The sequence below is a fragment of the Notolepis coatsorum genome (genome assembly GCF_963971535.1).
Source record: "Notolepis coatsorum genome assembly, chromosome: 2".
NCBI lineage: Eukaryota > Metazoa > Chordata > Actinopteri > Aulopiformes > Paralepididae > Notolepis > Notolepis coatsorum.
Genome location: NC_140166.1, coordinates 46,753,846 through 46,780,287, shown reverse-complemented (window position 1 = coordinate 46,780,287; position 26,442 = coordinate 46,753,846). Strand labels below are relative to the sequence as shown.

Genomic DNA, 26,442 nt, shown 5'->3' with positions numbered 1-26,442 from the left:
GTACACTGTTGTGCATTTTATCAAGATATCTTCACAAGCGCATACATGGTCTAACCCATCACGCTCAACATAGGGGCCCCCCAGGGCTGTGTTCTGAGTCCCCTCCTCTACTCCCTGTACACACATGAACAACTGCGGCAGAGCGGAACAACAACACAATCATCAAATTTGCTGATGACACAGTAGTGGTGGGCCTGATCTCTGCCAACGACGAGAGGGCCTACCTGGAAGAGGTAGAGAATCTGTTGCAGTGGTGTCAGGAGAACTGCCTCTCCCTGAACGTCAGCCAAACAAAAGAGATGATTGTGGACTTCAGGAGGTCGGGGGTCAGGGACTACAGCCCCCTCAGCATCGACGGGGCACCGGTTGAGAGAGTAAACAGTTTCAAGTACCTCGGAGTCCACATATCCGAGGACTTGACATGGACCACACACATTGACAGTGTTGTGAAGAAGGCACGGCAACGCCTCTACTTCCTCAGGCGCCTAAGGAAGTTCCAAGTCAGTCAGAAAATCCTTAAGAACTTCTACTCATGCACAATAGAGAGCATCCTGACTGGCAATATCACCTCCTGGTTTGGGAATAGCACCGCACAAGACCGTAGCAGACTACAAAGAGTGACACGTTCAGCCGAACGCACAATTGGAGGGGGGCTTCCCACTCTCCAGGACATTTACAACAAGCGGTGCATGGGTAAGGCTAAAAGAATTATCAAAGACTCCAGCCACCCAAACAACTGCCTCTTTGAACTGCTGCGGTCAGGCAAGCGATACCGGAGTCTCATGGCAAGCACAGAGAGACTCAGAAGAAGCTTCTATCCTCAGGCCATCAGAATGCTAAATGACAATAACACTATGTAACAACCATCAAATGCACGCACAGCACACACATCCACACGCACACACTCACTTTAAACAAACAACTCACTGCAGCACCCACTTTACCCACTTTAGAACACCTAAACACACTTTATATTTATTGGTAAAGAATTTGCACTACAACCCATACCTCATTACACCTTACTGTAAATTGTACCTAAATTGTACATCATCCCATTTCTGCTTTGCACTGTATAGTATATTGTATTGTACATGTATTCTGCATTGTAGATTGTATATATGTATATACTGAACACTTTTGTCCACATACTTGACTTCTATTTTATACTTGCTATACTTATTTTATACTTATCTATTTTTGTCTAGCACAGTCTCTGGAGCGTAACAGAAAGAAGCATTTTGTATAAAAGTATTCTGTACTTCTGTATGACAACTAATAAAGAAACTTGAACTTGAACTTGAACTCTTACTACAGCGATTGTGGCTGCAATTCTGAAAGGCTTGTTTCAAGAGGGAGGGTCACAGCTAGGGATGGGTACCTTTCACATTTGAACCGATACGGTACCGGTACTGTGAATCTATACCGGTACCCAACGGTACCTTTTTTCGGTACTTTAGTCTCTAAAAATGTAATCTACCTACCTCAGTCGTAAAAAAAAATCCAAACTTCAAATAACTACACTTTCGACCGTTTTCGGCTTGCCATTGCCCCGACTGCTTTGTTGTTGAATCAAGTCAAATCCTAGGTAAGCGTATATTGTGCGTGTGAACGTTGACATGAAAGGAAAAAAAAGGTGATTCACGTGATTACGTCAATCGATACTCGGTAGTACCGACGTGTTTCGGTAAGTACCTTTAAAAGTACCAAATTTGGTACCCATCTCTAGTCACAGCTGCTAAACACCTCTGTCTCTACACCTGTACGTCACAGTCTGCTAAACACCTCTGTCTCTGCGCCTGTACGTCACAGTCTGCTAAACACCTCTGCCTCTACACCTGTACGTCACAGTCTGCTAAACACCTCTGTCTCTATACCTGTACGTCACAGCTGCTAAACACCTCTGTCTCTACACCTGTACGTCACAGCTGCTAAACACCTCTGTCTCTACGCCTGTACGTCACAGCTGCTAAACACCTCTGTCTCTACACCTGTACGTCACAGTCTGCTAAACACCTCTGTCTCTACACCTGTACGTCACAGCTGCTAAAGCTCTGTCTCTACGCCTGTACATCACAGCTGCTAAAGCTCTGTCTCTACGCCTGTACATCACAGCTGCTAAAGCTCTGTCTCTACGCCTGTACATCACAGCTGCTAAAGCTCTGTCTCTACGCCTGTACGCCACAGCTGCTAAAGCTCTGTCTCTACGCCTGTACGCCACAGCTGCTAAAGCTCTGTCTCTACGCCTGTACATCACAGCTGCTAAAGCTCTGTCTCTACGCCTGTACGTCACAGCTGCTAAAGCTCTGTCTCTACGCCTGTACGCCACAGCTGCTAAAGCTCTGTCTCTACGCCTGTACGCCACAGCTGCTAAACACATTTTCCAAATCGGGACATCCGCGACTAAATTAGTTTGAAAGGAAATGCGACTATAACGTTGAAATGGGTGTATGCAGACTACAGAGTATCACTAAATAACCAAATTAAGCTTATCTGAACATTTATGAGCCATGCATTGATGTAGTTATCAGAAAAGTAAATGGACTATAGTTCTACTGTGTGTATTTTCTGCATAAGGAAACCGTATACCTTTATGGCTGCATTCATCATCATTTCCAAGGACACGGTGAATAATAATAAAAAAAAATGCATTCTTTATTTATAAAAAGAGACTGAAATCATTTGATATATTTGACAGCGGAACATTGTCCCAACTCTGCGTACGGATGATGTGCCATGTGCGTTTGGGAGGAGTGCGTTTGGGAGGAGTGCGTTTGGGAGGAGTGAGTTTGGGAGGAGTGAGTTTGGGAGGAGTGAGTTTGGGAGGAGTGCGTTTGGGAGGAGTGAGTTTGGGAGGAGTGAGTTTGGGATGAGTGAGTTTGGGAGGAGTGAGTTTGGGAGGAGTGAGTTTGGGATGAGTGAGTTGGGGATGAGTGCGTTTGGGAGGAGTGAGTTTGGGAGGAGTGAGTTTGGGATGAGTGAGTTTGGGAGGAGTGAGTTTGGGATGAGTGAGTTTGGGAGGAGTGAGTTTGGGAGGAGTGAGTTTGGGAGGAGTGAGTTTGGGATGAGTTAGGCTGGACAAGATATGCCTCCTAAAGTGTGTAAAATGGAAGTACAGGCTACATGATTTCCGTTTTCGACAAAACAATTATAGAAACGTGTGAAGTGCACAATATTTCCTCGTTTAAGCCACTGCAACGGCTTTGCCTGAAGAATTTACCGCATGACAGGGACGTTCTAGCTTGTTTGCGGACGTTTGGTCCGTTCGGAGGCAGCTTCCAGGGGAAGTACATACACCGGAAATTCTACCCCATACACACTTTCGGCCGTAGTTCTTTACCAGGCTTTATCTCACGGAGGAGATCAAACTGGGAACGAGGTTAGGGATGAGTGAGTTTGGGATGAGTCCAGGATGAGTTTGGGATGAGTTTGGGATGAGTGCAGGGTGAGTGCAGGGTGAGTGCAGGATGAGTGCAGGGTGAGTGCAGGGTGAGTGCAGGATGAGTGCAGGATGAGTGCAGGGTGAGTGGAGGGTGAGTGCAGGGTGAGTGCAGGATGAGTGCAGGATGAGTGCAGGGTGAGTTTGGGATGAGTGCAGGATGAGTTTGGGATGAGTGCAGGATGAGTGCAGGGTGAGTGCAGGGTGAGTGCAGGATGAGTGCAGGATGAGTGCAGGGTGAGTGCAGGGTGAGTGCAGGATGAGTGCAGGATGAGTGCAGGGTGAGTTTGGGATGAGTGCAGGATGAGTGCAGGGTGAGTGCAGGATGAGTGCAGGATGAGTGCAGGGTGAGTGCAGGGTGAGTGCAGGATGAGTGCAGGGTGAGTGGAGGGTGAGTGCAGGGTGAGTGCAGGGTGAGTGCAGGGTGAGTGCAGGATGAGTGCAGGATGAGTGCAGGGTGAGTGCAGGGTGAGTGCAGGATGAGTGCAGGGTGAGTGCAGGGTGAGTGCAGGGTGAGTGCAGGATGAGTGCAGGATGAGTGGAGTGTGAGTGCAGGGTGAGTGCAGGGTGAGTGGAGGGTGAGTGCAGGGTGAGTGCAGGGTGAGTGCAGGATGAGTGCAGGGTGAGTGCAGGATGAGTGCAGGGTGAGTGCAGGATGAGTGGAGGGTGAGTGCAGGGTGAGTGCAGGGTGAGTGCAGGGTGAGTGCAGGGTGAGTGCCAGGAGACTCGGTGCTCCTCTTGGCTGCCAGCAGCTGAAACAACAACAGAGCCGCCCCCCAGAGAGACAGAGAGCGGCTCAGCGGATGCACTCGGCCACCGACTCCACTAACGTTCCTTATGTGGAAATCAATAACCTGGCGCCTCCCGGATTTATCATCCTGACATTTTCCATTGGCGGCAGATCTGTTGGTGCAATACAGCGGCGGCGCTTTGAATCATCCTTCATGATATAAAACAGAGGGACTGACTCCTAGTGTTTCCTTTTCAAAGGGGACACAGGAACTACAGGACACAGCGTGCGTGTTTGTGTGTGTGTGTGTGCGCGTGCGTGTGTGTGTGTGTGCGCGTGTGTGTATATGCGCATGCGCGTGTGTGTGTGTGCGTGCGTGTGTGTGTGTGCGTGCGTGTGGAATGTGTTTGTGTCAGGTGGGAGGGAGGTTCCACAGTTCTACATAAAAATCGATGGTTCGAGTGCCCCTTGCTGTGTGTGTGTGTGTGTGTGTGTGTGTGTGTGTGTGTGTGTGTGTGTGTGTGTGTGTGTGTGTGTGCGCGTGTGCGTGTGTGCGCGCGTGTGTGTGTGTGTGTGTGTGTGTGTGTGCGCGTGTGCGTGTGTGTTTGTGTGTGTGTGTGTGTGTGTGTGTGTGTGTGTGTGTGTGTGTGTGTGTGTGTGTGTGTGTGTGTGTGTGTGTGTGTGTGTGTGCGTGTGTGCGTGTGTGTGTGTGTGTGTGTGTGTGTGAGAGTGTAGTTTACTGGATGTCAGTGGGATTGATGGCTCTGTCAGCCTCCCTCGGTCGGGACCGGATCCTCCTCTGTTCTGGACCAGTGGCTACAGATGGCCTGGTTAATGGCTGTATCTGTCACTGTGGGAACAGAGAGGAAACAGCAGCGAGGGGTTTGTCTAAAGCACTATATCATCACAATCTCTGAGTTATGACTGGAGTTCTGAGATAGAACAAGAGAAACTACAGTGTAGGACGGCGTGACAAGATCCAAACACGGATTGCGGTTCTGACCGAAGCTAGTTGACTAGTTGCATGTATGTGTGTGTGTGTGTGTGTGCAGGTATATGTGAGAGTATGTGTGTATGTCTGTATGTGTGTGTGTGTGTGTGTGTGTGTGTGTGTGTGTGTGTGTGTGTGTGTGTGTGTGTGTGTGTGTGTGTGTGTGTGTGTGTGTGTGTGCGTGTGTGTGTGTGTGTGTGTGTGTGCGTGCGTGCGTGTGTGTGTGTGTGCCCGTGCACGTGTGTGTGTGTGTGTGTGTGTGTGCGTGTGTGTGTGTACATGCGTGTGTTCAGGTCCGTGCTTCGACCTCCTGAGCCGTGGCCTTCCCTCTACCTCCCTCCAGGTCCTCACATGAATAACACACACGCCTCGTAACCAACACCCCTGATAAACGACGGTGAATAATTCCACACTAACCCAGGGACCACGACGCCACCTTTTAAGAAAAATCGATACAAAATTATATTCCACGTGCCCGTGAGATGTGCAACTTTTGAGGACGTTTAATGAATGTAAATCAGCACAACAATTTTCCCCCAGTAATGGAAGATAACACATTGACTCTTGCTCTTGTGTAAGAGTTAAATTAACTCTAAATAGAGTACTTAAACTTAAAAGCGAGTGTTAAGTTTTTACTCTATTTAGAGTTCATTTAACTCTTAGACAAGAGCAAGAGTCAATTTAACACCAATTCTGAGTTGGGACCAAATACACTCGGGAATAGTGTTAATTTGACTCTGCAAGATTTACTGTGTGTACTGTAGTCATCAAATCTGTAAAAGTATGTATCCCACTTTTTTCTCCTTCTGCAAATTCAATAGTGACTTTCTCCTGCTCTGGCACAGACAGCCCTGACGTAGTGTGTGGACAGCGGTCAGACTAACTGATGCCTTTCTCTGCATCTCCCTGAATGCTCCTGGAACGCAACTGCAAGATATTAACCTTCTGTATTGTCACAGTGAAAGGGTTAACCATTTTGTAGTGTGGTAGTGAAAGGGTTAACAACACAAACGCTGCCCCCTGGCTGCTAAAAAGCATGTCACTCTCAGTTCACTCTCCAACTGTTCCTTTGATACTTAGTGTGTCAGTGATTAAGGTGAGAATATCTAATTGTGTTTCTTCAACACCTATTAACTCCTTTATTAACAAGCATACCCTCTGTGTATTTCCCAGTCTGTTTTTGTAAAATGAATTGATGAGCTGAGGTGCACTAGCTTACATTACTAGGAAACACTAATTTCTCTGAATTCCACCTGTACGGGGGGGGGGGGGGGGGGGTCTTATAATAGTTGTGCCATGGGTCTGGGCGGTTTCATGCTTGGTTTATCTACAGTACAGTAGTAATTATCTAGTGTCATATCATATTTGTGTGATGCCAGAGTTATGCTTCATTGTTTTCCGCCAGATAACTCATCCGGCATGAAATTCCTTTGAAAGACTAATCCATTAAAAAGCTCTCGAGGGGTGGCTGGCTAGTGTAGAGGTCAAAGCACTTGCCTACCACCGCAGAGACCCGGGTTCAATATTCCCGGTGTGTCCCTACGAACATAATTGCCAGTGTTGGCGGGTGGGAAGCCGGTGAGGGTATTAATCCTGGCTGTTGCCTGTTCAGCAGCGAGGGGAGATAGCATTAACCTCTGCGTGTGTTACGCTCTCCCACTGAAACACAACGCTGTCAGGTGCAAAGAAGCAGCAGGCGATCTATATGTATCGGAGGTGTATCCTCAGACAGACAGTAGGGCAGCACTATGGCCAGGAAATAATTGGCATAACGACAAAATTGGGGGATGGGATAAAATGAGAAAAAGTCGCCTTTTAGTTGCCTAAAAGACTTAACAATTAGTTGACTAATGGAATAACGAGGAAGCTGCCCTATAATTAAGCAATAATACACAAGAACCAGTGGCATATCATGAATATTGCCACGGCTGTGATGCGCCCGCAGCCACGTGAGCGAAGCTCGAGTAGCGTAGGCATCACAGAGTGGCAATATTCATGATATCCCACTGGTTCTCGTGTATTATTGCTTTTATACAGCAAGTTGCACCGTCTGGAAAAATATAGGATGAATAGTTTTAATACAGACAATTCTTAATTTTTTTTTGTGAACTTGCCGTCGAAAAATAGTTCCTAAAGATGTATCGTTACTATGGAATTTCAAATGGAGTAGGCTATCAACCAGCTTGGCAACACAAACGAATGACGTATTATTCTAATTGAACGTACCCGTTAACTATAAACTAGTGGATAGATATAGAGGACGGGCCTACATCTAACGGTATTCATAAAAACAGCATTATTAGACGTGCCAATCCAACGAAAGATGAGCTGGACGCGCTGGAGAAAAGCCGCAATTAATCCTTCAACACCACCAAGTCGACGGCCTGCGCATTGAACTGGAACCGTCCGAGGCGCTGATGACTTTTTCCGACTTTCGCTTGCATTAAACTCCTCTATATCTATCCACTCGTTCATAGTTAACGGGTACGTTAAATCAAACGTAACGTTGTCCGCGGGGGTAGGTCATGTGACAGTTTCCGTTTGATGAATGGCAGTTGAAACTTTCTACAACATTCTAAAGCCAGCGCAGTGGTTATATTCATTCATGGTGATTTAACCGCGAGTGTATCATGAATATTACTCACGGCTTAGAACGCTCTCGACCAATCACAATGCGTGGTCGGACCTACTTGTTGTATAAAGCTACTGTACATAATTGCCAATAGCCTGTATGTTTGAATGTTTCTCCTTTAGAGTTTAGATTTGAGTGGCAACTTGCATGTCTTTATATCTTGCATGTCTTTTGGTGCAGGAGGAAAACCCACGCAAACACAGGGGGAACACAGACGCCGCACAGAAAGGCCCCCTGCTGGTCAAGCCCCTGCTGGGGTTTGAACCCAGGACCTTCCTTCCGAGAGGCAATAGTACTAACTTGCGTGCGTGTGTGCGTGTACATTGATTGATTGATTGAAAACTTTATTAACAGATTGCAGAATGGGTACAGTACAGTACAGCTCAATACATACAATGTCCCCCATTTTCAATTCATCGTAACATATATGACATACATGACATACAGATAGACAGTACTGCTACATCTATACATTTATGACCAGTGATGCCGGTAACGCGTTACTAAGTAACGCGTTATTGTAATCTGATTACTTTCCCCCGAAAATAGTAATCTAACGCGTTAATCTTTAAAAGCCAGTAATCTGATTGCAGTTACTTGTCCAAGTGGCTGTGCATTACTATTTCGTTACTATCTCATCATAAATTCATAATGCAGGCGGAATGCAGTATTTTATTTCGTTTTCGACAGTCAAAAATACATTTTGAGCTGTTTTTCTTTTGGGAGTGACGTAGTGTGGCAGTGAAAGGGTTACACAAGAATGTGTCCCGCGGGCCGCGGCGTGACTGGACACTCTGTCTGTGAGTGACTCTGCTTTGGTACAATCACATTCCCCATCCACAGACTGCGAATCAGAGGCAGAGTAGGGCGGGTCTTCACAGCACGTCATGTGACATATGCGCCAATCGTGTGACAGCAGGGCTCCGTCGTCGGAGAATTCCACCCCAAAACGCTTGGCAAAATTAAAAGTGAGTTTCTGTTCAGACTTCCATCCCAAAACGCTCGTCAGTCACTACTTCACGTTCATATGCGGAGGAAACAAAATACTGTCTACCGCTAAAAACAGCACATCCAATTGCATTGAAAGCATCTGGAATCACAACACTAGCCGACGCTTCGACTAGTAGGTACAGGAGGACTCGGAGGCCAGCCAAACAGCAAAAGAGAGAGATTGTTTCTTTCCCTTTTGATTAATGTATATTTGATGGTGGCAGAGCAAAAGCTCTTATTTGCCAGATTTACAGTTAATTTACATGTTAAAGAGAGACTGATTGTATGTTTATAGAGAGACATTTATAAAAACAATTTAATAGTTACAGTTGATATAATTGAATAGTTCAGCCTGCATTTGTTAGATGTGAATGGATACACTGGTTTTGTAAAACCACTGGCTGGCTGCTCTGTACTGGGCTCTGTTAAGGAAGGACAGGACACTCTCACTGAGAAACATTGCTTTATACTGAAAACTAGGGTAAGCCATTTTAAGTTTATTAGTGAATCTTAAAAGTGAGGAACCAGCTGACTTGATTAAAGGGGCGTGTTTAAAACGGCCATTTTGTTTAGTTAAGTGCCCCTATTAAGGGACTGTTTCCTGTTTACTAGTAGCATCTGATTTGCTGAGTGAGCCATTAAGAGCCTGCCCTGTTTAAAAGCAGAGGTCCACACTGTGTTGAAGTCACTCTGTACTGGGCTCTGTTAAGGAAGGACAGGACACTCTCACTGAGAAACATTGCTTTATACTGAAAACTAGGGTAAGCCATTTTAAGTTTATTAGTGAATCTTAAAAGTGAGGAACCAGCTGACTTGATTAAAGGGGCGTGTTTAAAACGGCCATTTTGTTTTGTTAAGTGCCCCCATTAAGGGACTGTTTCCTGTTTACTAGTAGCATCTGATTTGCTGAGTGAGCCATTAAGAGCCTGCCCTGTTTAAAAGCAGAGGTCCACACTGTGTTGAAGTCACTCTGTACTGGGCTCTGTTAAGGAAGGACAGGACACTCTCACTGAGAAACATTGCTTTATACTGAAAACTAGGGTAAGCCATTTTAAGTTTATTAGTGAATCTTAAAAGTGAGGAACCAGCTGACTTGATTAAAGGGGCGTGTTTAAAACGGCCATTTTGTTTTGTTAAGTGCCCCCATTAAGGGCCAGGTGTTAAGACAGCACTAATTAGTGATAGTGATTTAAAGGCTTGCTGGTGTAGCGTCAGCGAAGCGTCGAGAAACGAAGAGGGACAAAGAGGAGGAGTTATCCTGGAGTTCACCGCCGAGGGATCCACCGATCCACCCAGTGCTAAGTACACCATAATCCTATATTTCCCTCCCACACTGCTATTTCTCTACTTCCTCCCTGCCACTCTCGACAATACAATGTGTCTCATACCTATATCCACAATCTGCTCCTCCAGAACTGACTCTACCCATCCACGACAGTTTGCTAGTAACCCGGCTAATCTCTCCTACCCTCCTACAGCCACTAATACACCTGTCACAGTACGGGGAGGCTTATGGAATTGTCAATCAGCAGTCAAGAAAGCTGACTTCATTACTGCCTACGCCCATAGTCTAAATCTGCAGCTCCTGGCTCTAACTGAGACCTGGATAACCCCCAATAACTCATCAACACCTGCAGCATTATCTACAAACTATAACTTCACTCACACACCTCGACCTTCCAGACGGGGTGGAGGCACTGCCCTCATGACATCTCCTTCATGGGCTACAAACGTAACACCACTCCCAGAACTGTCACTCTCCTCTCTCGAATATCATGCAGTATCTGTCTCTAATCCTTTCAATCTCACCATTGTTACACTCTACCGCCCTCCAGGTCCGCTCGATCACTTCACAGATGAGCTGGACATGCTTCTTAGCTCCTTACCGGAAGATGGTACCCCTCTCCTTCTACTGGGCGACTTCAACCTGCCTGACTCATCTCAGTCAGTCATAGTAGTCTCCCTCCTACAATCGTTTGACCTGACTCCCACTGCCATGCCTCCCACCCACAAAGCAGGCAACTCCTTGGATCTCATATTTTCCCGTAACTCCAGCATCATTAACACCACGGTAACTCCCCTACATGTATCTGACCATTCCTTCATATCCTTCTCACTAACTCTCATGCTTAACCGAAAGGTCTTCACCCCAACTCAAACAGTCTCACTCAGACGCAACCTGCCCTCCCTATCCCCCTCCACCCTCTCCTCTGACATACTATCCGCTCTACCTTTGAGTGACACCTTCTCTGCTCTCTCCACAGAGATGGCAACCTCCACCCTCCTTTCAGCCCTGGCAACCTCCTTCGACAAGCTCTGTCCCCTCGTTGAGAAACCTGCCCGCCGTTCCCCACCCAGTCCATGGCTGACAGATCCAGTGAGAGAACAAAGACAGGTCCTGAGAGCAGCTGAAAGGAAGTATAGAAAGTCACGCCTCACTGCTGACATCGACACATATCACAACCTCTTGTTAACATTCTCCAAAACCATCACTAATGCCAAAGCTTCTTTCTTCCACCATAGGATCGAGGCCTCTGCCAAGAATCTTCGCAAACTGCATGCTACCATGTCCTCCCTCCTCACTCCCCCCCCACCCCCCCCTCCCTCATCTTTCTCTGCCGAAGACTTTGCGATCTTCTTTGAGGAAAAAGTGGAGAACATCCGCAGCTCCTTCTCCCAACCCCCACCCATTCCAAATGCTGAATCGAGAACCTCATCCTTCACTCTGTCATCTTTCTCTCCCATTACAGAAGCAGAGACCCTGACACTGGTAACGTCAAACCGTCCGACTACTTGCCAGCTGGACCAGCTACCCTCCCCACTCCTCCAGACCATAGCACCAGACATCCTCCCATTCCTAACTGCAACCATCAACTCCTCACTCAACTCGGGGGTGGTCCCCACCTCCCTAAAACAAGCCAGAGTCACGCCGCTCATAAAAAAACCAACCCTGAACCCTACTGTCATAGGCAACTACCGTCCTGTCTCTCTTCTCTCCTTCCTTTCTAAAACACTTGAACGTGCTGTATCCAACCAACTTACTACTTATCTCTTACAGAATGACCTCCTAGACCCTAATCAGTCAGGCTTCAGGACTGGTCACTCCACAGAGACAGCCCTCATTGCGGTCACAGAGGCACTTCACTTAGCAAAAGCGAAAGGCCTCTCCTCTGTCCTGATTCTCCTAGATCTATCTGCAGCCTTCGACACAGTCAACCACCAGATCCTCCTTGCGGCCCTCGCAGGAATGGGAGTGGCTGGCTCTGCGCTGACATGGCTGTCATCATACCTCAATGACCGCTCCTACCAAGTGTCATGGAGAGGGACCCTGTCGGCCACCCGCCCCCTGCGGACGGGTGTTCCCCAGGGCTCGGTTTTAGGACCCCTTCTCTTCTCCCTCTACACTAAATCACTGGGTAACATTATCACGTCTCATGGCTTCTCCTACCATTGTTATGCCGACGATACTCAACTCTTCCTCTCCTTCCCTCCCTCAGATATCCACGTCTCTGTGCGGATCTCGGCCTGTCTGTCCGACATCTCAGCCTGGATGACGTCCAACCACCTCAAACTGAACCTAAGCAAAACAGAATTGCTCCACCTGCCGGCCAAATCCTCCCCCCTAACCGACCTTTCAATCACAGTCGAGAATGCAGCTGTGACTGCGTCCCCGACCGCCAAGAACCTTGGTGTTGTCCTCGACGACCAGTTGAACTTCTCTGCTCACATCGCAGCGACGACCAGAACCTGCCGATTCCTCCTGAGCAACGTCAGAAGGATACGCCCCTTCCTGACAAAAGAAGCCACCCAACTCCTCGTCCAATCAACAGTCATCTCCCGCCTCGACTACTGCAATGCACTGCTCGCTGGCCTCCCGGCCACTGCCACTAAGCCTCTTCAACTCATTCAGAACGCAGCGGCCCGCCTGATCTCAAACCTACCGAAGTCGGCCCATGTCACCCCACTTCTTAGGGACCTGCACTGGCTCCCCATTGCTGCACGAATCCGCTTCAAGGCCCTCGACCTAGCATACCGTGCGGCAAAGGGAACCGCTCCCGCCTACCTCCGGTCAATGGTCTCTAACTACACACCCTCAAGACCCCTACGCTCTGCATCTTCTGGCCGCCTCAGACCTACTCCTATCCAAGCTCCGGGAGGGTCATCAAAGAGAAGTCGCCTATTCTCAGTCCTTGCCCCACAATGGTGGAATGAACTACCCACCCCAGTTAGGACAGCCGAATCACGTCCAATCTTTCGCCGTCGACTAAAGACGCACTTCTTCAACCATTATCTGAATTAAAAAAAAATAAAAAATAAAATAAAAAATCTAACCCTAACTAACCGTACTGTCATGCACTTGTCCTAATAAACTAACCTACACTGTAGCACTCAACACTTTGATGAACATTGTTGCTCAGCTGATAGAGTTGTGCCCTTCCTGATGGCTTGTCGTACAGAACTTGTAAGTCGCTTTGGATAAAAGCGTCAGCTAAATGACTAAATGTAAATGTAAATGTAATGCTGTGAGCATCATAGACTGTTGCTTTACCATACTTGATGGTACAGAAGCTGAAGCACTAGTTTAACAATTTACGTTATGTGCAGAGAAACAAGTTAAAAACAATTTATGCACTTTCAATAAAGCGTTTAAAAAAAACGGTTGGGGGAACGACGACGACTTCGTAACCTAGTTACTTTCAAAGTAACTAAGTTACTCTGATAATCAAGTAATCAGTAAAGTAACTTGGATTACTTTTTAAAGGAGTAATCAATAATCAGTAATCGGATTACTTTTACAAGTAATCTGTGGCATCACTGTTTATGACATACCAGATTTGCAATTACAGTACTGTTTGTGATACAAAAAGAGTCCAGAAAGAAAAAGTATATACATTTGACGTAGAAACTGTACATTGGATTGGGTAGGTGGGGGTGGGGGGGGGGGGGGGGGTTGGGTAGGAGGGGTGGGTGGGGGACACTGTACAACTGTACAAACAAAACTGTACATTGGATTATTGACAAGACCATACTTGGTAATTTACTGTGCACTGGAGGGGGTTGTGTTCGGACATTTACAGGGGCCAGTTTCGAGTTGCAGTCTCCCGTAGGTGTTCTTTGAGAGTGTTTTTGAAGGTGGGTAGTGATTCACATTCCTTTACAGCTTTGGGTAGGGCGTTCCACATTGATGTGGCATAATTGCGAAACGTGTTTAGTCCCTTGTTTGAGCCGAATCTGGGTTTAACATGATTTGTGGAGCTCCCTCTGGTGTTGTGATCGTGGTATTCACTGACCTTTGGGAAGTATTTTGACATGTACATGGGTACCTTGGTCATGTAGTGTATCTTGTAGACCAGGCCCATTGCAAGTTGCTGTACTCTGTCGTCTACTCTAAGCCATCCTAAGATGTCAAAGTGGGCAGGGGTGAGGTGGGTTCTAGGAGTAAGGTCCAGCAGTAGTCTGACCAGTTTGTTTTGAGATGTTTGTAATTTTGTTTTTAGCGCCTTCGAGGTGCTTTGGTACACACACATGCGTGTGTTCAGGTCCGTGCTTCGACCTCCTGAGCCGTGGCCTTCCCTCTACCTCCCTCCAGGTCCTCACATGAATAACACACACGCCTCGTAACCGCCCCTGATAAACCACGGTGAATAATTCCACACTAACCCAGGGACCACGACGCCACCTTTTAAGAAAAATCGATACAAAATTATATTCCACGTGCCCGTGAGATGTGCAACTTTTGAGGACGTTTAATGAATGTAAATCAGCACAACAATTTTCTCCCAGTAATGGAAGATAACACTCACTGCATGGAATATACCTTGAGGAACGGTGTGGTTTATACTGTCCGTCTCTCTCGTTTAAGGCCGTTCGCTCTCCAACTGGGTGTAAAAGACACAGGATAGTGCATCATGCGCCTTTTACTTTTCTGCGCGTCAATTAGTGTCGCGGGGCGAGACAGCAATGGACACTGATGCGCCGCAGTGAATGGATGACAGCGCCCCTCTTGCAGCTCTGGCTGAGGGACTGACTGGGAGGGAGGTGTTCCTGGGAGGTAGATGGACAGGTTGGCACACGAGAAAAAATATCCGATATAATTTCTTAGTCATATTTTTTTTATAGCATTATATAGGCCTACTGTAGTCATCAAATCTGTAAAAGTATGTATCCCACTAGAGTTACCTCCGTCAGAAAAACTATCACGCTGTCAGTCAATGTCCAGCAGACACGGAGGGATTCACACCAAGGCAAAAATAATAGTGCCGGTGAGGCATATTTCAGAATATAAAAACACAAAGCTGCAGTGTGCGTATCAATCGCCTGAGCAAACGGGCTCCCGAGCCCTCAGAGTCGACAAAACGGAGCCCCGTGATTCATGAATTCTTATCCTCTACGAGTCTACGCTCATCGTGGTCTCCGGTGTTGGACTGTGGACGATGATCTGATTATGGAAAAGTTCAGTACGTTCCTCATTTCCAATCTCCCCTGCGAATGTCTTTATTCTTTGCAAATTTGTAAACAATATTCAAGGTGAGCGGCTGCCTTGGGGGCCAGACTTCCATCATCCCGAGATGGGGAGCCGTATAGGTGATTAAATTCAAGACAAAAACGCCCTTGACAAGAAGGGGATCTAACCGCGCCACACAAGCTAGTCGGGCTACTCTGTCTGGAAGCCTCAGCCTGACCTGTGGCTCTGCGGCTCATTTTATATGCCATACAATGCTCTTGCCCCAAGCTGTATATTGGAAAAACCCACCTTGCACCCTCCATACATACATTACAGGACACAAGATAACTTACTCCACCACCTTGGCCACTCACAGAGCTGACATTTCTTGCCATGGGAAAATGTAACAAAGCACACATTCACAATAGCTGTGAATTTTTTTGCGATAGGCCACTCAAATTTCCATGGCCCGTTTTTTGCCAATTGGCATGAACACACACAGGCAGGCAGGCAGGCAGGCAGGCAGGCAGGCAGGCAGGCAGGCAGGCAGGCAGGCAGGCAGGCAGGCAGGCAGGCAGGCAGGCAGCCAGCCAGGCAGGCACGCACGCACGCAGGCAGGCAGGCAGGCAGGCAGGCAGGCAGGCAGGCAGGCAGGCAGGCAGGCAGGCAGGCAGGCAGGCAGGCAGGCAGGCAGGCACGCAGGCAGGCAGGCAGGCAGGCAGGCATGCAGGCAGGCAGGCAGGCAGGCAGGCAGGCAGGCAGGCAGGCAGGCAGGCAGGCAGGCAGGCAGGCAGGCAGGCAGGCACGCACGCACGCACGCACGCACGCACGCACGCACGCACGCACGCACGCACGCACGCACACACACACTTGACCTCCATGCCAAATCTCAGCCTCCACGAAAACCTTTTGCAGACCAACCAACCCGACAGTGACCTACTGTATAGAGCTGCTGGTCGCAGCTACATACCCAGACTAGGGTTGGGGACTATGATCAGCTGTTCCTTGAAACTGAAGCTCGCTAGATGTAATCTGGGTACCGTCTTTCCCCGCTGTCTTAACGGGAAGTGCCGTTTCTTCCTGTTCTCATGTTTTTTTTTTTTTTTTTTTTTTTTTATTATCTTTCTTCCCCTCCTTTTTCCCGATTTTTCTCCCATCCCACCCTTCCTGGTTGTTGCGTACTTTCCCCTACTGTTGGTCCGGGAGACCGGAGACTGTCACATGCTTTCCTCCGATGCATGTGCAGCCTGGGGCAGGCCAACCTGGCCGCGCAGGCTCTCACCGGGGAGAGTGTAGCATGTGGGAGGCCACACTATCTCTCCTCAGATCCAACCCTCGCTGAGCAGGCGCCCCGACCGAACTGTAGGGGTCGCTGTCCACAACGCCCAGGACCCACCCTTCAGCTTCCCACCCCCTGATACAGCCAATTGTATCAGCGTGAGAGGACAGCCAAGCTGATAGCAACGCCGAGAGCTGGATTCGAACAGGCGAATCCTAGTGTCTCCCGGTGTTGGTGACTAACGTAATCTCCGTGCGCCACCTGCCCCCCCATTTCATGTTCTTTTTGAATGTTATAGATGTATTTATAGTGCCTGCATCCCACTATTGCGTTGCGTTTGGGCTGTTGGGTCAATTTCTCCCAGCTCTTATCTCACCATCTTCCCACTCTTCTTGTTTATAGAGACTTCTAGGAACTAGAGACGTCCCACATTGATCTTTTTGCTGCTCTGGGAAGCAGTGGCGAATTCTTATGGAAGCCAACGGAAGCCATGCCTCCCTAATATTAAAATATGAATTAATATCAAATATGAAATATGAAAAAAAAAAAAAAAAAAAAATTTAATATATAGTTTACATTCTTTTTCATCTGTGCATCTGTGTTTTTTTTTTTTTTTTTTTTTTAATGTCTCCCTCTTCTCCTTCTCACTCCCTCTAACACACTGTCAGCCTCACTATGCTCACTGCAGCAGGATAGGAGGCAGATGGTAGGTCTCTTTCTCCAGGCTTCCAGCATTATAGAGTCCAAATCCGATCCTAGCCAATCAGATTCGAGCTGACTGCCACACCCTAAAAGTTTAAAACGGGGCTGAGAGGAAAATACTCAGCATATTTTCCCCTCTGCACTCTGAACATTGTATTAACCCGTAACTGTTCCCACGGGCCGAATATTGCCCCGATCCTCGCGAGATTAAATCCACGGGGACCTCTCGGCGTGCCGAAGCTTTTCCTAAATCACTTCCATCATCGAAAACGAGGGGAAAAGGTCGGCTCGCGACCCTGAAAATGTTGCGTGATTTTAAAAACGCTGTATTAAGTGAGCCTATTATGGGATCCACGCGAGCTTTCTATCGTGGAAACATCTGGGCGTCCCGCAACTTTTACTGATTCACATGTAGCCCCTAAAATGCTTAGAAAAGGAAAACAGAAAGCGTGGAATAAACTCACCGAAACGGAAAAGTGTCCCACGGGCGCGCCGTGATTCCGATCCGCGTGAAAATATTCACGGCCATAGAGGAGACCGTGGGACACCTTTTTGCAACCGAATATATCCCCTTATACAATTGTGTGTATTGAGCCGTACTGTATTGTACCCATTCTGCAATCTGTTAAATAAATAAAAAGAAAGTTTGACTGGCCGCCGAGCCATACTGTAGTGTACATGGTGACTGCTTGACTTAAAAAAAAAAAAAAAAAAAAAAAAAATTATTAATAAAAATATTTAATAATTTTTTTTTTAATAATTTTTTTTTGGCTTCCCCTGTTATTTTACCCACGCGACGCCACTGCTGGGAAGAGCTTTGAGCTTTAAATACGTTGCCTATTGCATCTTGTTGTACGCCGCAAAGCCCTTTATGGTGTTCATTTTGATGTGCTTTTTTATTTTTTTTTATTTTTTTTTTTTTGCTGTGAGCATTCCGAGGTGGGAACAGGGTGGAAAGGAACCCGACCTGAGCATGACATAGGAACAAAATGGCCACCGTGTGAATATGGTCCATTACATCTTCAGCTTCCAACATCTTAACATCTTAATTTCCCCTCCCCCTACATGGCTGGTCAAGAGAGAACAAGAGAGAGAAAGAGAGAGAGAGAGAGAGAGAGAGAGAGAGAGAGAGAGAGAGAGAGAGAGAGAGAGAGAGAGAGAGAGAGAGAGAGAGAGAGAGAGAGAGAGATTTGGATGTGGAACACAGCCACCATCACATTACACACAGTAGTTAATTCAGAGAGGGGGTCAGATAGCAGGTCCCTGGAGCAGGTGGAGACTCAGTGTGTTGCACAAAGGACACTTTGATACGGAGTATATTGGATCTTCCAGGGATCAAACAGAGGTCCTTCCAGCTACAAGACTATCACTCTAACCACCGGGCCGCCGCGCCAACTAGGGGTGAGACTAACACTCTAACCACCGGGCCGCCGCGCCAACTAGGGGTGAGACTAACACTCTAACCACCGGGCCGCCTCGCCAACTAGGGGTGAGACTATCACTCTAACCACCGGGCCGCCGCGCCAACTAGGGGTGAGACTAACACTCTAACCACCGGGCCGCCTCGCCAACTAGGGGTGAGACTAACACTCTAACCACCGGGCCGCCGCGCCAACTAGGGGTGAGACTAACACTCTAACCACCGGGCCGCCTCGCCAACTAGGGGTGAGACTATCACTCTAACCACCGGGCCGCCGCGCCAACTAGGGGTGAGACTATCACTCTAACCACCGGGCCGCCGCGCCAACTAGGGGTGAGACTAACACTCTAACCACCGGGCCGCCGCGCCAACTAGGGGTGAGACTAACACTCTAACCACCGGGCCGCCTCGCCAACAAGGGGTGAGACTATCATTCATGTAATCATGATTATAGCTTTTGCAATTCTGCATTGATGCGCAAAATTCGATAATCTCAATCCACAGAATTATTTTTGTTTTTTTTCTGTTATTATGTGTCGATTCAAACCCTCTAACAGCAATTCAAGTACATTAAAACGTGACAGCACCGTCGGAGTGAGAGAAATGCAGGGGCAGGCAATTGGTATCGATAGTAGGGCAAATGAGTATTGAAACCATTTAAAAAATGTAGTATTGATATATATTTTTGAAGCACTTTGAACTGCAACCTCTGTATGAAAAGTGCTATACAAATAAAGTTATTATTATATATTGGGAAAATATATATATGTATAGAATGGGATTGAATCCAAAAACTGTGACACATCGATCATCGTTTGATAATCCAATCGGAGGCCTGAAAATTGCAATCAAATTGAATTGTGAGGTCCCCGGTCCCTCACCACCCCTACTGCCAACCACTAAGAAAATAGATACATGAGGAGGAGGGTGTCGATGGAGAAGTGGTGAGAGGCCGACCAAGGTACCTTTGGCTGTGATGGCGGGCTGTTCTCCCAGTAGCAGCTTTAGCCTCTTGGTGTGGATTTTACCCTGGTAGTGTGACTGCGCTACCACCGCGGATGTAAAGGACATGTTGCACAGAGTGCAGCACTTGTTCTTGTCTACGTCACCCTCCTCGCTGCCCTGCAACAAGAAAACACACAGAAGAAAAATGTGCCTGTTAATGATGCATCAAAGAGTCCATCAAGAGGGTCTAAGCACTCACCGACCACTGCAGAGACCCGGGTTCAATTCCCGACAGTGGTCGTCCCTATTAACACAATTGGCAGTGTTTGCGGGGGGGAAGCCGGTGAGGGTATTAGTCCTGGTTATTGCATACTGGTCAGTCTCTGTTCAGCAGGGAGGGGATCTGGGTGAGATGGCATGAATCTATGCGCACATTACGCTCTCCCAGGAAAACTCCTTGCCGTCGGGTGAAAAGAAGTGGCTGGCGACTTCACATGTTTCGGAGGAGGCATGTGGTAGTCTATACCCTCCCCAGACTGACAGTAGGACAGCATGTGGTAGTCTACACCCTCCCCAAACAGACAGTAGGGCAGCATGTGGTAGTCTACACCCTCCCCAGACCAACAGTACAGCAGCATGTGGTAGTCTACACCCTCCCCAGACCAACAGTAGAGCAGCATGTGGTAGTTCTACACCCTCCCCAGACAGACAGTAGAGCAGCATGTGGTAGTCTACACCCTCCCCGGACCAACAGTAGAGCAGCATGTGGTAGTCTACACCCTCCCCAGACAGACAGTAGGGCAGCATGTGGTAGTCTACACCCTCCCCAGCCAGACAGTAGAGCAGCATGTGGTAGTCTACACCCTCCCCGGACCAACAGTAGAGCAGCATGTGGTAGTCTACACCCTCCCCAGACCAACAGTAGAGCAGCATGTGGTAGTCTACACCCTCCCCAGACAGACAGTAGAGCAGCATGTGGTAGTCTACACCCTCCCCAGACCAACAGTAGAGCAGCATGTGGTAGTCTACACCCTCCCCAGACCAACAGTAGGGCAGCATGTGGTAGTATACACCCTCCCCAGACCGACAGTAGGGCAGCATGTGGTAGTCTACACCCTCCCCGGACCAACAGTAGGGCAGCATGTGGTAGTCTACACCCTCCCCAGACCAACAGTAGAGCAGCATGTGGTAGTCTACACCCTCCCCAGACAGACAGTAGGGCATCATGTGGTAGTCTACACCCTCCCCAGACCGACAGCAGGGCAGCATGTGGTAGTCTACACCCTCCCCAGACCGACAGTAGGGCAGCATGTGGTAGTCTACACCCTCCCCAGACAGACAGTAGGGCAGCATGTGGTAGTCTACACCCTCCCCAGACAGACAGTAGGGCAGCATGTGGTAGTCTACACCCTCCCCAGACAGACAGTAGGGCAGCATGTGGTAGTCTACACCCTCCCCAGACAGACAGTAGGGCAGCATGTGGTAGTCTACACCCTCCCCAGACAGACAGTAGGGCAGCATGAGTCATGAGGCGACAGTGGCTCAGGAGGTAGAGCAGTCATCTGGTAATCCGGAGATTCACGGTTCGATTCACGCTCCTCCCGGGCAGCGTGTCGAAGTGTCCTTGAGCAGGACGCTTAACCCCTAACTGCTCCCGATGGGCAGGTTGGCACCTTGCATGCTTGTCTCCGCCGTCGGTGTGTGTGAATGTGAGTGAATGGGTAAAATGTGAGGAACAAATTGTGGTGGAACAAACTTGCTACTACAGTCAAGAATGCTGAAAACCACTCAATCTTCTGGCATATTACTGTCTTTGCTACTATGTCTATACTGGACTGATTTTCAGGACTCGTGACTCGACTTGGACTTGAGCACTGATGACTCAGACTTGGACTTGAGCATTGACTGCATTTGAACTCGGAAGGTACAGACTCTGACTCACACTTGTTCATTGATAAATAATTGTAATAGGCCCTAATCATTTGGCATACGATATTTTGACGGCTAGTGCATTTGTGTGGCTATTGTGTCACAAAGTAAATAAACTCCCTTTGAAACGGTGACCGCGCTGTGTCATTTATGTTTAATGTTTTTTTATTAGTATGTCAGCTCTTTGACTGCCAGAGTGGAGGTGACTCAACCTTGATGACTTGGTCTCGGACTAGTCACTAGGGTAATGGGGACTCGACTCGACTCTGGCTCTTCTTTGGTGACTCGGACTTGGACTCGAACACTGGGGACTCGAGACCCGACTCTGACTTGAGATTTAGTGACTACAACACTGACTACTACCTACTACTAATATGTCTATACTACTATGCTAATATGTCTATGCTACTATGCTAATATGTCTATGCTACTATGCTAATATGTCTATGCTACTATGCTAATATGTCTACGCTACTATGCTAATATGTCTATGCTACTATGCTAATATGTCTACGCTACTATGCTAATATGTCTATGCTACTATGCACTCAGAGTGTAGAACTAAAGCTTGGCACTGCTAGATGAACAATACCACTTACCCTTAGCCGCCAGACTTGTTTGACACAATTTGTAAGTCGCTTTGGATAAAAGCGTCAGCTGAATGACTAAATGTACGTGTAAATGTAAATGTAGGTCACTCCTATCTCCACCTTTTATGTAATGGAGATACATGAGATGTTTTCCGGGTACTAGGAACTATGCCTGTTGACAGAATGATTAAATTATATACAGTATGTGTTATTTGCTTTGTATATTCATTAACGGAGCAGCTAGCTTGAGGAAAAATGATCTAATTCATCCCCTGGAATTGATTTCCCTGGTATCAGTGAACTACAGTGCTTTAAGAACAACACTAGTAGAGAAAGTCTATGAGGAAAACTGAGAGACATGCCTCACAATGCTCACATGATCGTGATTATTAACACGCGACTGAATCAAACATGGCAAATGAATAATGGAACAGAACACATGTAAGACTTCAGATCCAACACGAGGAACACTAAAGGGGGCCTTGCCCCCCGTGACCTTTGCGTATAGACCAGAACAAATCCCACAGTGTGACATCATGCATTCATGAAACCCTATATAATATGTAATGTCAACAACAACAAAATCTCTCATCCACCCAAAAACCTTGACTTTATATAACCAACCAACCCTCCGGTGCTCGAGGGAGCAGATGTACATTAAACACATCAGTAATCTCAGATTCAAATGAAGCTACTGGCGGGTAGACGACGCTCCCGGCGTTCGGGGGCTAAATCGTTCCGGTTTCCTGGTGGGATGCGAATGGAGGCCATTTCGGAGGTGGAGGACTGATAGCGGTGAGTGATATACTGTAGGAGTGACAGCGGCGGACCGCTCCCGGAGCCTCCATCTGTGTGCGCGGCTCTCGGCGCGGAAACACATTAGCCTGGCGGAGGCGAACGCGGAGGGAGGGAGGAGAGGAGAGGAGGGGAGGGGAGGGGGGGGGGGCCCGACACGCAGCGGGGGATGGATGCTACCAATTGCACTTGGAAAAATGGAAAAAAAAGAAGGGTGAGAGAGATGGGAGAGGGGGGGGGGGAGAGGGGGAGAGGGGGGGGCGTCCTGCCGGCGTCAACATGTTAGGCAACCAACTTGCGCCTAGCCACGCCCCCCGCGGAGCTCTGCCGCGGATCTCTGCCGCGGCATTATGCAGCCGTAATCCCCCCTCTTTTAACATCGACGGTTAGCTCAACTCGTTCACCGCCTTGCTGTGGAACCTGCGGTGCGTTGGTGACAAGTTCGAATCCCTTACATTTTTATTTTTTTTAACATGCATTCTTTCGCCGGTTAAGTTTAGGCATTGTTTCGGAGTTGGTTAAGGTTAGGGTTAAGTTTAGGCATTGTTTCGGAGTTGGTTAAGGTTAGGGTTAAGTTTAGGCATTGTTTCGGAGTTGGTTAAGGTTAGGGTTAAGTTTAGGCATTGTTTCGGAGTTGGTTAAGGTTAGGGTTAAGTTTAGGCATTGTTTCGGAGTTGGTTAAGGTTAGGGTTAAGTTTAGGCATTGTTTCGGAGTTGGTTAAGGTTAGAGTTTGTCGCAGAGCATGGCAATAGAATGCAGCCTATTTCCGCACTGCCGCTCTCTCGCGCTGCCGCGGTCACATGGGCGTCGTGGCCAATCAGAGAAACGCTGAACGCAAGTTGGTTGCCTAAAATGTTGACGCGTCCTGCCGTCCGGCCTGCAGGGTCACTCCCATGGACGATTATCGGAGTGGAGGAGGAAATAAGACCCATGCGGGAAAACTTCTGAAACTTTCCAGATGGGTTGTGATTGAAGCCCACTTGGTACTGATTTGAACAAAACCCCAATAATGTAGAGACAATGATGTAGAGACAATGATGTAGAGACAATGATGTAGAGACAATGATGTAGAGACAATGATGTAGAGACAATGATGTAGAGACAATGATGTAGAGACAATGATGTAGAGACAATGATGTAGAGACAATGTAGAGGTAATGTAGAGGTAATGTAGAGGAAATGATGTAGAGACAATGTAGAGACAATGTAGAGGTAATGTAGAGGTAATGTAGAGACAATGTAGAGACAATGTAGAGGTAATGTAGAGGTAATGTAGAGGAAATGATGTAGAGACAATGTAGAGACAATGTAGAGACAATGTAGAGGTAATGTAGAGGAAATGATGTAGAGACAATGTAGAGACAATGTAGAGGTAATGTAGAGGTAATGATGTAGAGACAATGATGTAGAGACAATGTAGAGACAATGTAGAGGTAATGTAGAGGAAATGTAGAGGACATGTAGAGGAAATGTAGAGCTAATGTAGAGGTAATGTAGAGGGAATGTAGAGGTAATGTAGAGACAATGTAGAGGTAATGTAGATGAAATGTAGAGGCTATGATGTAGAGACAATGATGTAGAGACAATGATGTAGAGACAATGATGTAGAGACAATGATGTAGAGACAATGATGTAGAGACAATGTAGAAGCAATGTAGAGAAAATGTAGAGGTAATGTAGAGGAAATGATGTAGAGACAATGTAGAGATTGATTGAATGAAAATGTTATTAACAGATTGCAGAATGGGTACAATACAGTACGGCTCAATACACACAATTGTTAAGGGGATGCAGACCAGAGAAAGACTTTCGTCTTGTTTACACCAGGGTCCCCCAAAAACGTCGTACAATGTGTTTCAAGGTCATGCTAATTCTGCCATTCCACGGCGTACAACGTTATTGAGATCATATTTCATTTTTTCGCCATGGTATTCAGAATGCCCTCACCCAGCCTCGGCTGATACAGTGGGAGCCTGCACAACTCTGCAACGCTTCAATACTGCCGCCTGGTGGTGATCGGGCGAGTTACAACCGGAAATGGATCTCTGGTGATCTCTGTGTACCGGGGAAATGCGTCCGGCACTCACATATTGTTGCGGGACTCTAGACACACGTCCGTACATATGGATCGCTGCCATAACTCAAGAATCGATTTGGGCGTTTATTATTATTATACAAACCGGAAATATAAGTGGGATCTTTTTCCTCCAGTCTCATCGGCGAACAGTAAGAAGACGCTGACGGCATTTTCAGCGTGATTGTTTATTATTATTAATGCAAACTGCTCTGATCAATATATCACCCATACTACATAAAGCATTTACTGACAATCACGGAATTATAAACGACCCCCCCCCCCCCGTTCATCCGCGCATGATCAGTCATAACGTTTAGGATCATGTACAGTTGAAATGTTTAATATAGCGTGTATTGGCAACAAACGGCAGTTGATAATCTATATATGCGTTTATGCCTATAACTCACGTTCTAGGAATTACTGCAGAAAACGATAAAAACATATTTATATTCTAGACGGTATTTTCGTATGAATCTATGAATGAAAAAGTATAACGTTCCTACATCCTGAATGATAGATAATTGATGTTGAATGGGCCATAGTAATGTCAATTTAGCAATACAATTTAAAAAGTTATAGCCCTGCAAAGAAGGTAAACATCTCCATAGGCTTAGAGTGGTGGCAGAGAGTGGTATGAGACGGGCAAACTCCGTGGCAGTTAATGTGTTAATGTAGGATTGTGCTTCTTACTACCACAGTTGTAAAAAACAGCCCATGCCAGATGATGATGATATATTACCGTTATGATTTCAGTGCATAACCACTGTACAGATAGTAGTGTTGGGCTTGTTACGCTTGTATGTCTCTGTGCTTCTTTTATTCCACCGCAGTATTAGAGAGTTTGGTTAGCAAAGCTACAGGCTTGATCAAAAGCACAAACTGGCTTAGATGATGAATGATGATGTCTGTTTAAACAACTTGTTGTTGTGCCATTGTAGGAATACAGAGGTGTTTCAACAGATTTTTGTGGAAAGTAGACGTCTGGGTTCCCCTCGCACTCCTACAATCTATTCAGATTAAAAATGTTAACAGTGAGAGCTTGTGCTACCGCTGGTGACGCCTGTATGCTCTTGGGAGGAAGGACCTCTGGTGCCTTTTGGTACGACTGCTGTATGAGTGACCTCCCATTTCTTAGCGTGTAGGGATTTGACTTTGTGGTTAAGGCTCTGCATTAGTGGGCTGGACCCTACTCTCAGTAGTCAATCAAATGATCTTGAGGAGTAGCCTCCTCTCCTCAGCTACAGGGAACCAGCCTCCTCTCTCCTCAGCTACAGGGAACCAGCCTCCTCTCTCCTCAGCTACAGGGAACCAGCCTCCTCTCTCCTCAGCTACAGGGAACCAGCCTCCTCTCTCCTCAGCTACAGGGAACCAGCTTCCTCTCTCCTCAGCTACAGGGAACCAGCCTCCTCTCTCCTCACCTACAGGGAACCAGCCTCCTCTCTCCTCACCTACAGGGAACCAGCCTCCTCTCTCCTCACCT

The 26,442-nt window shown here is 47.3% G+C and overlaps 1 protein-coding gene across 1 annotated transcript in view; it reads right to left on the bottom strand.

Annotated features, from left to right (window-relative positions):
• The window catches only part of zmat4a (zinc finger, matrin-type 4a), a gene marked incomplete at both ends in the record, with an annotated part of 244,472 nt that overhangs the window by 85,994 nt on the left and 132,036 nt on the right, over nucleotides 1-26,442 (bottom strand). The window contains one exon of the mRNA XM_084337929.1: nucleotides 19,591-19,747. Coding sequence (XP_084194055.1) covers nucleotides 19,591-19,747 — 157 coding nt within the window. The remainder of the gene's footprint in view (nucleotides 1-19,590; nucleotides 19,748-26,442) is intronic.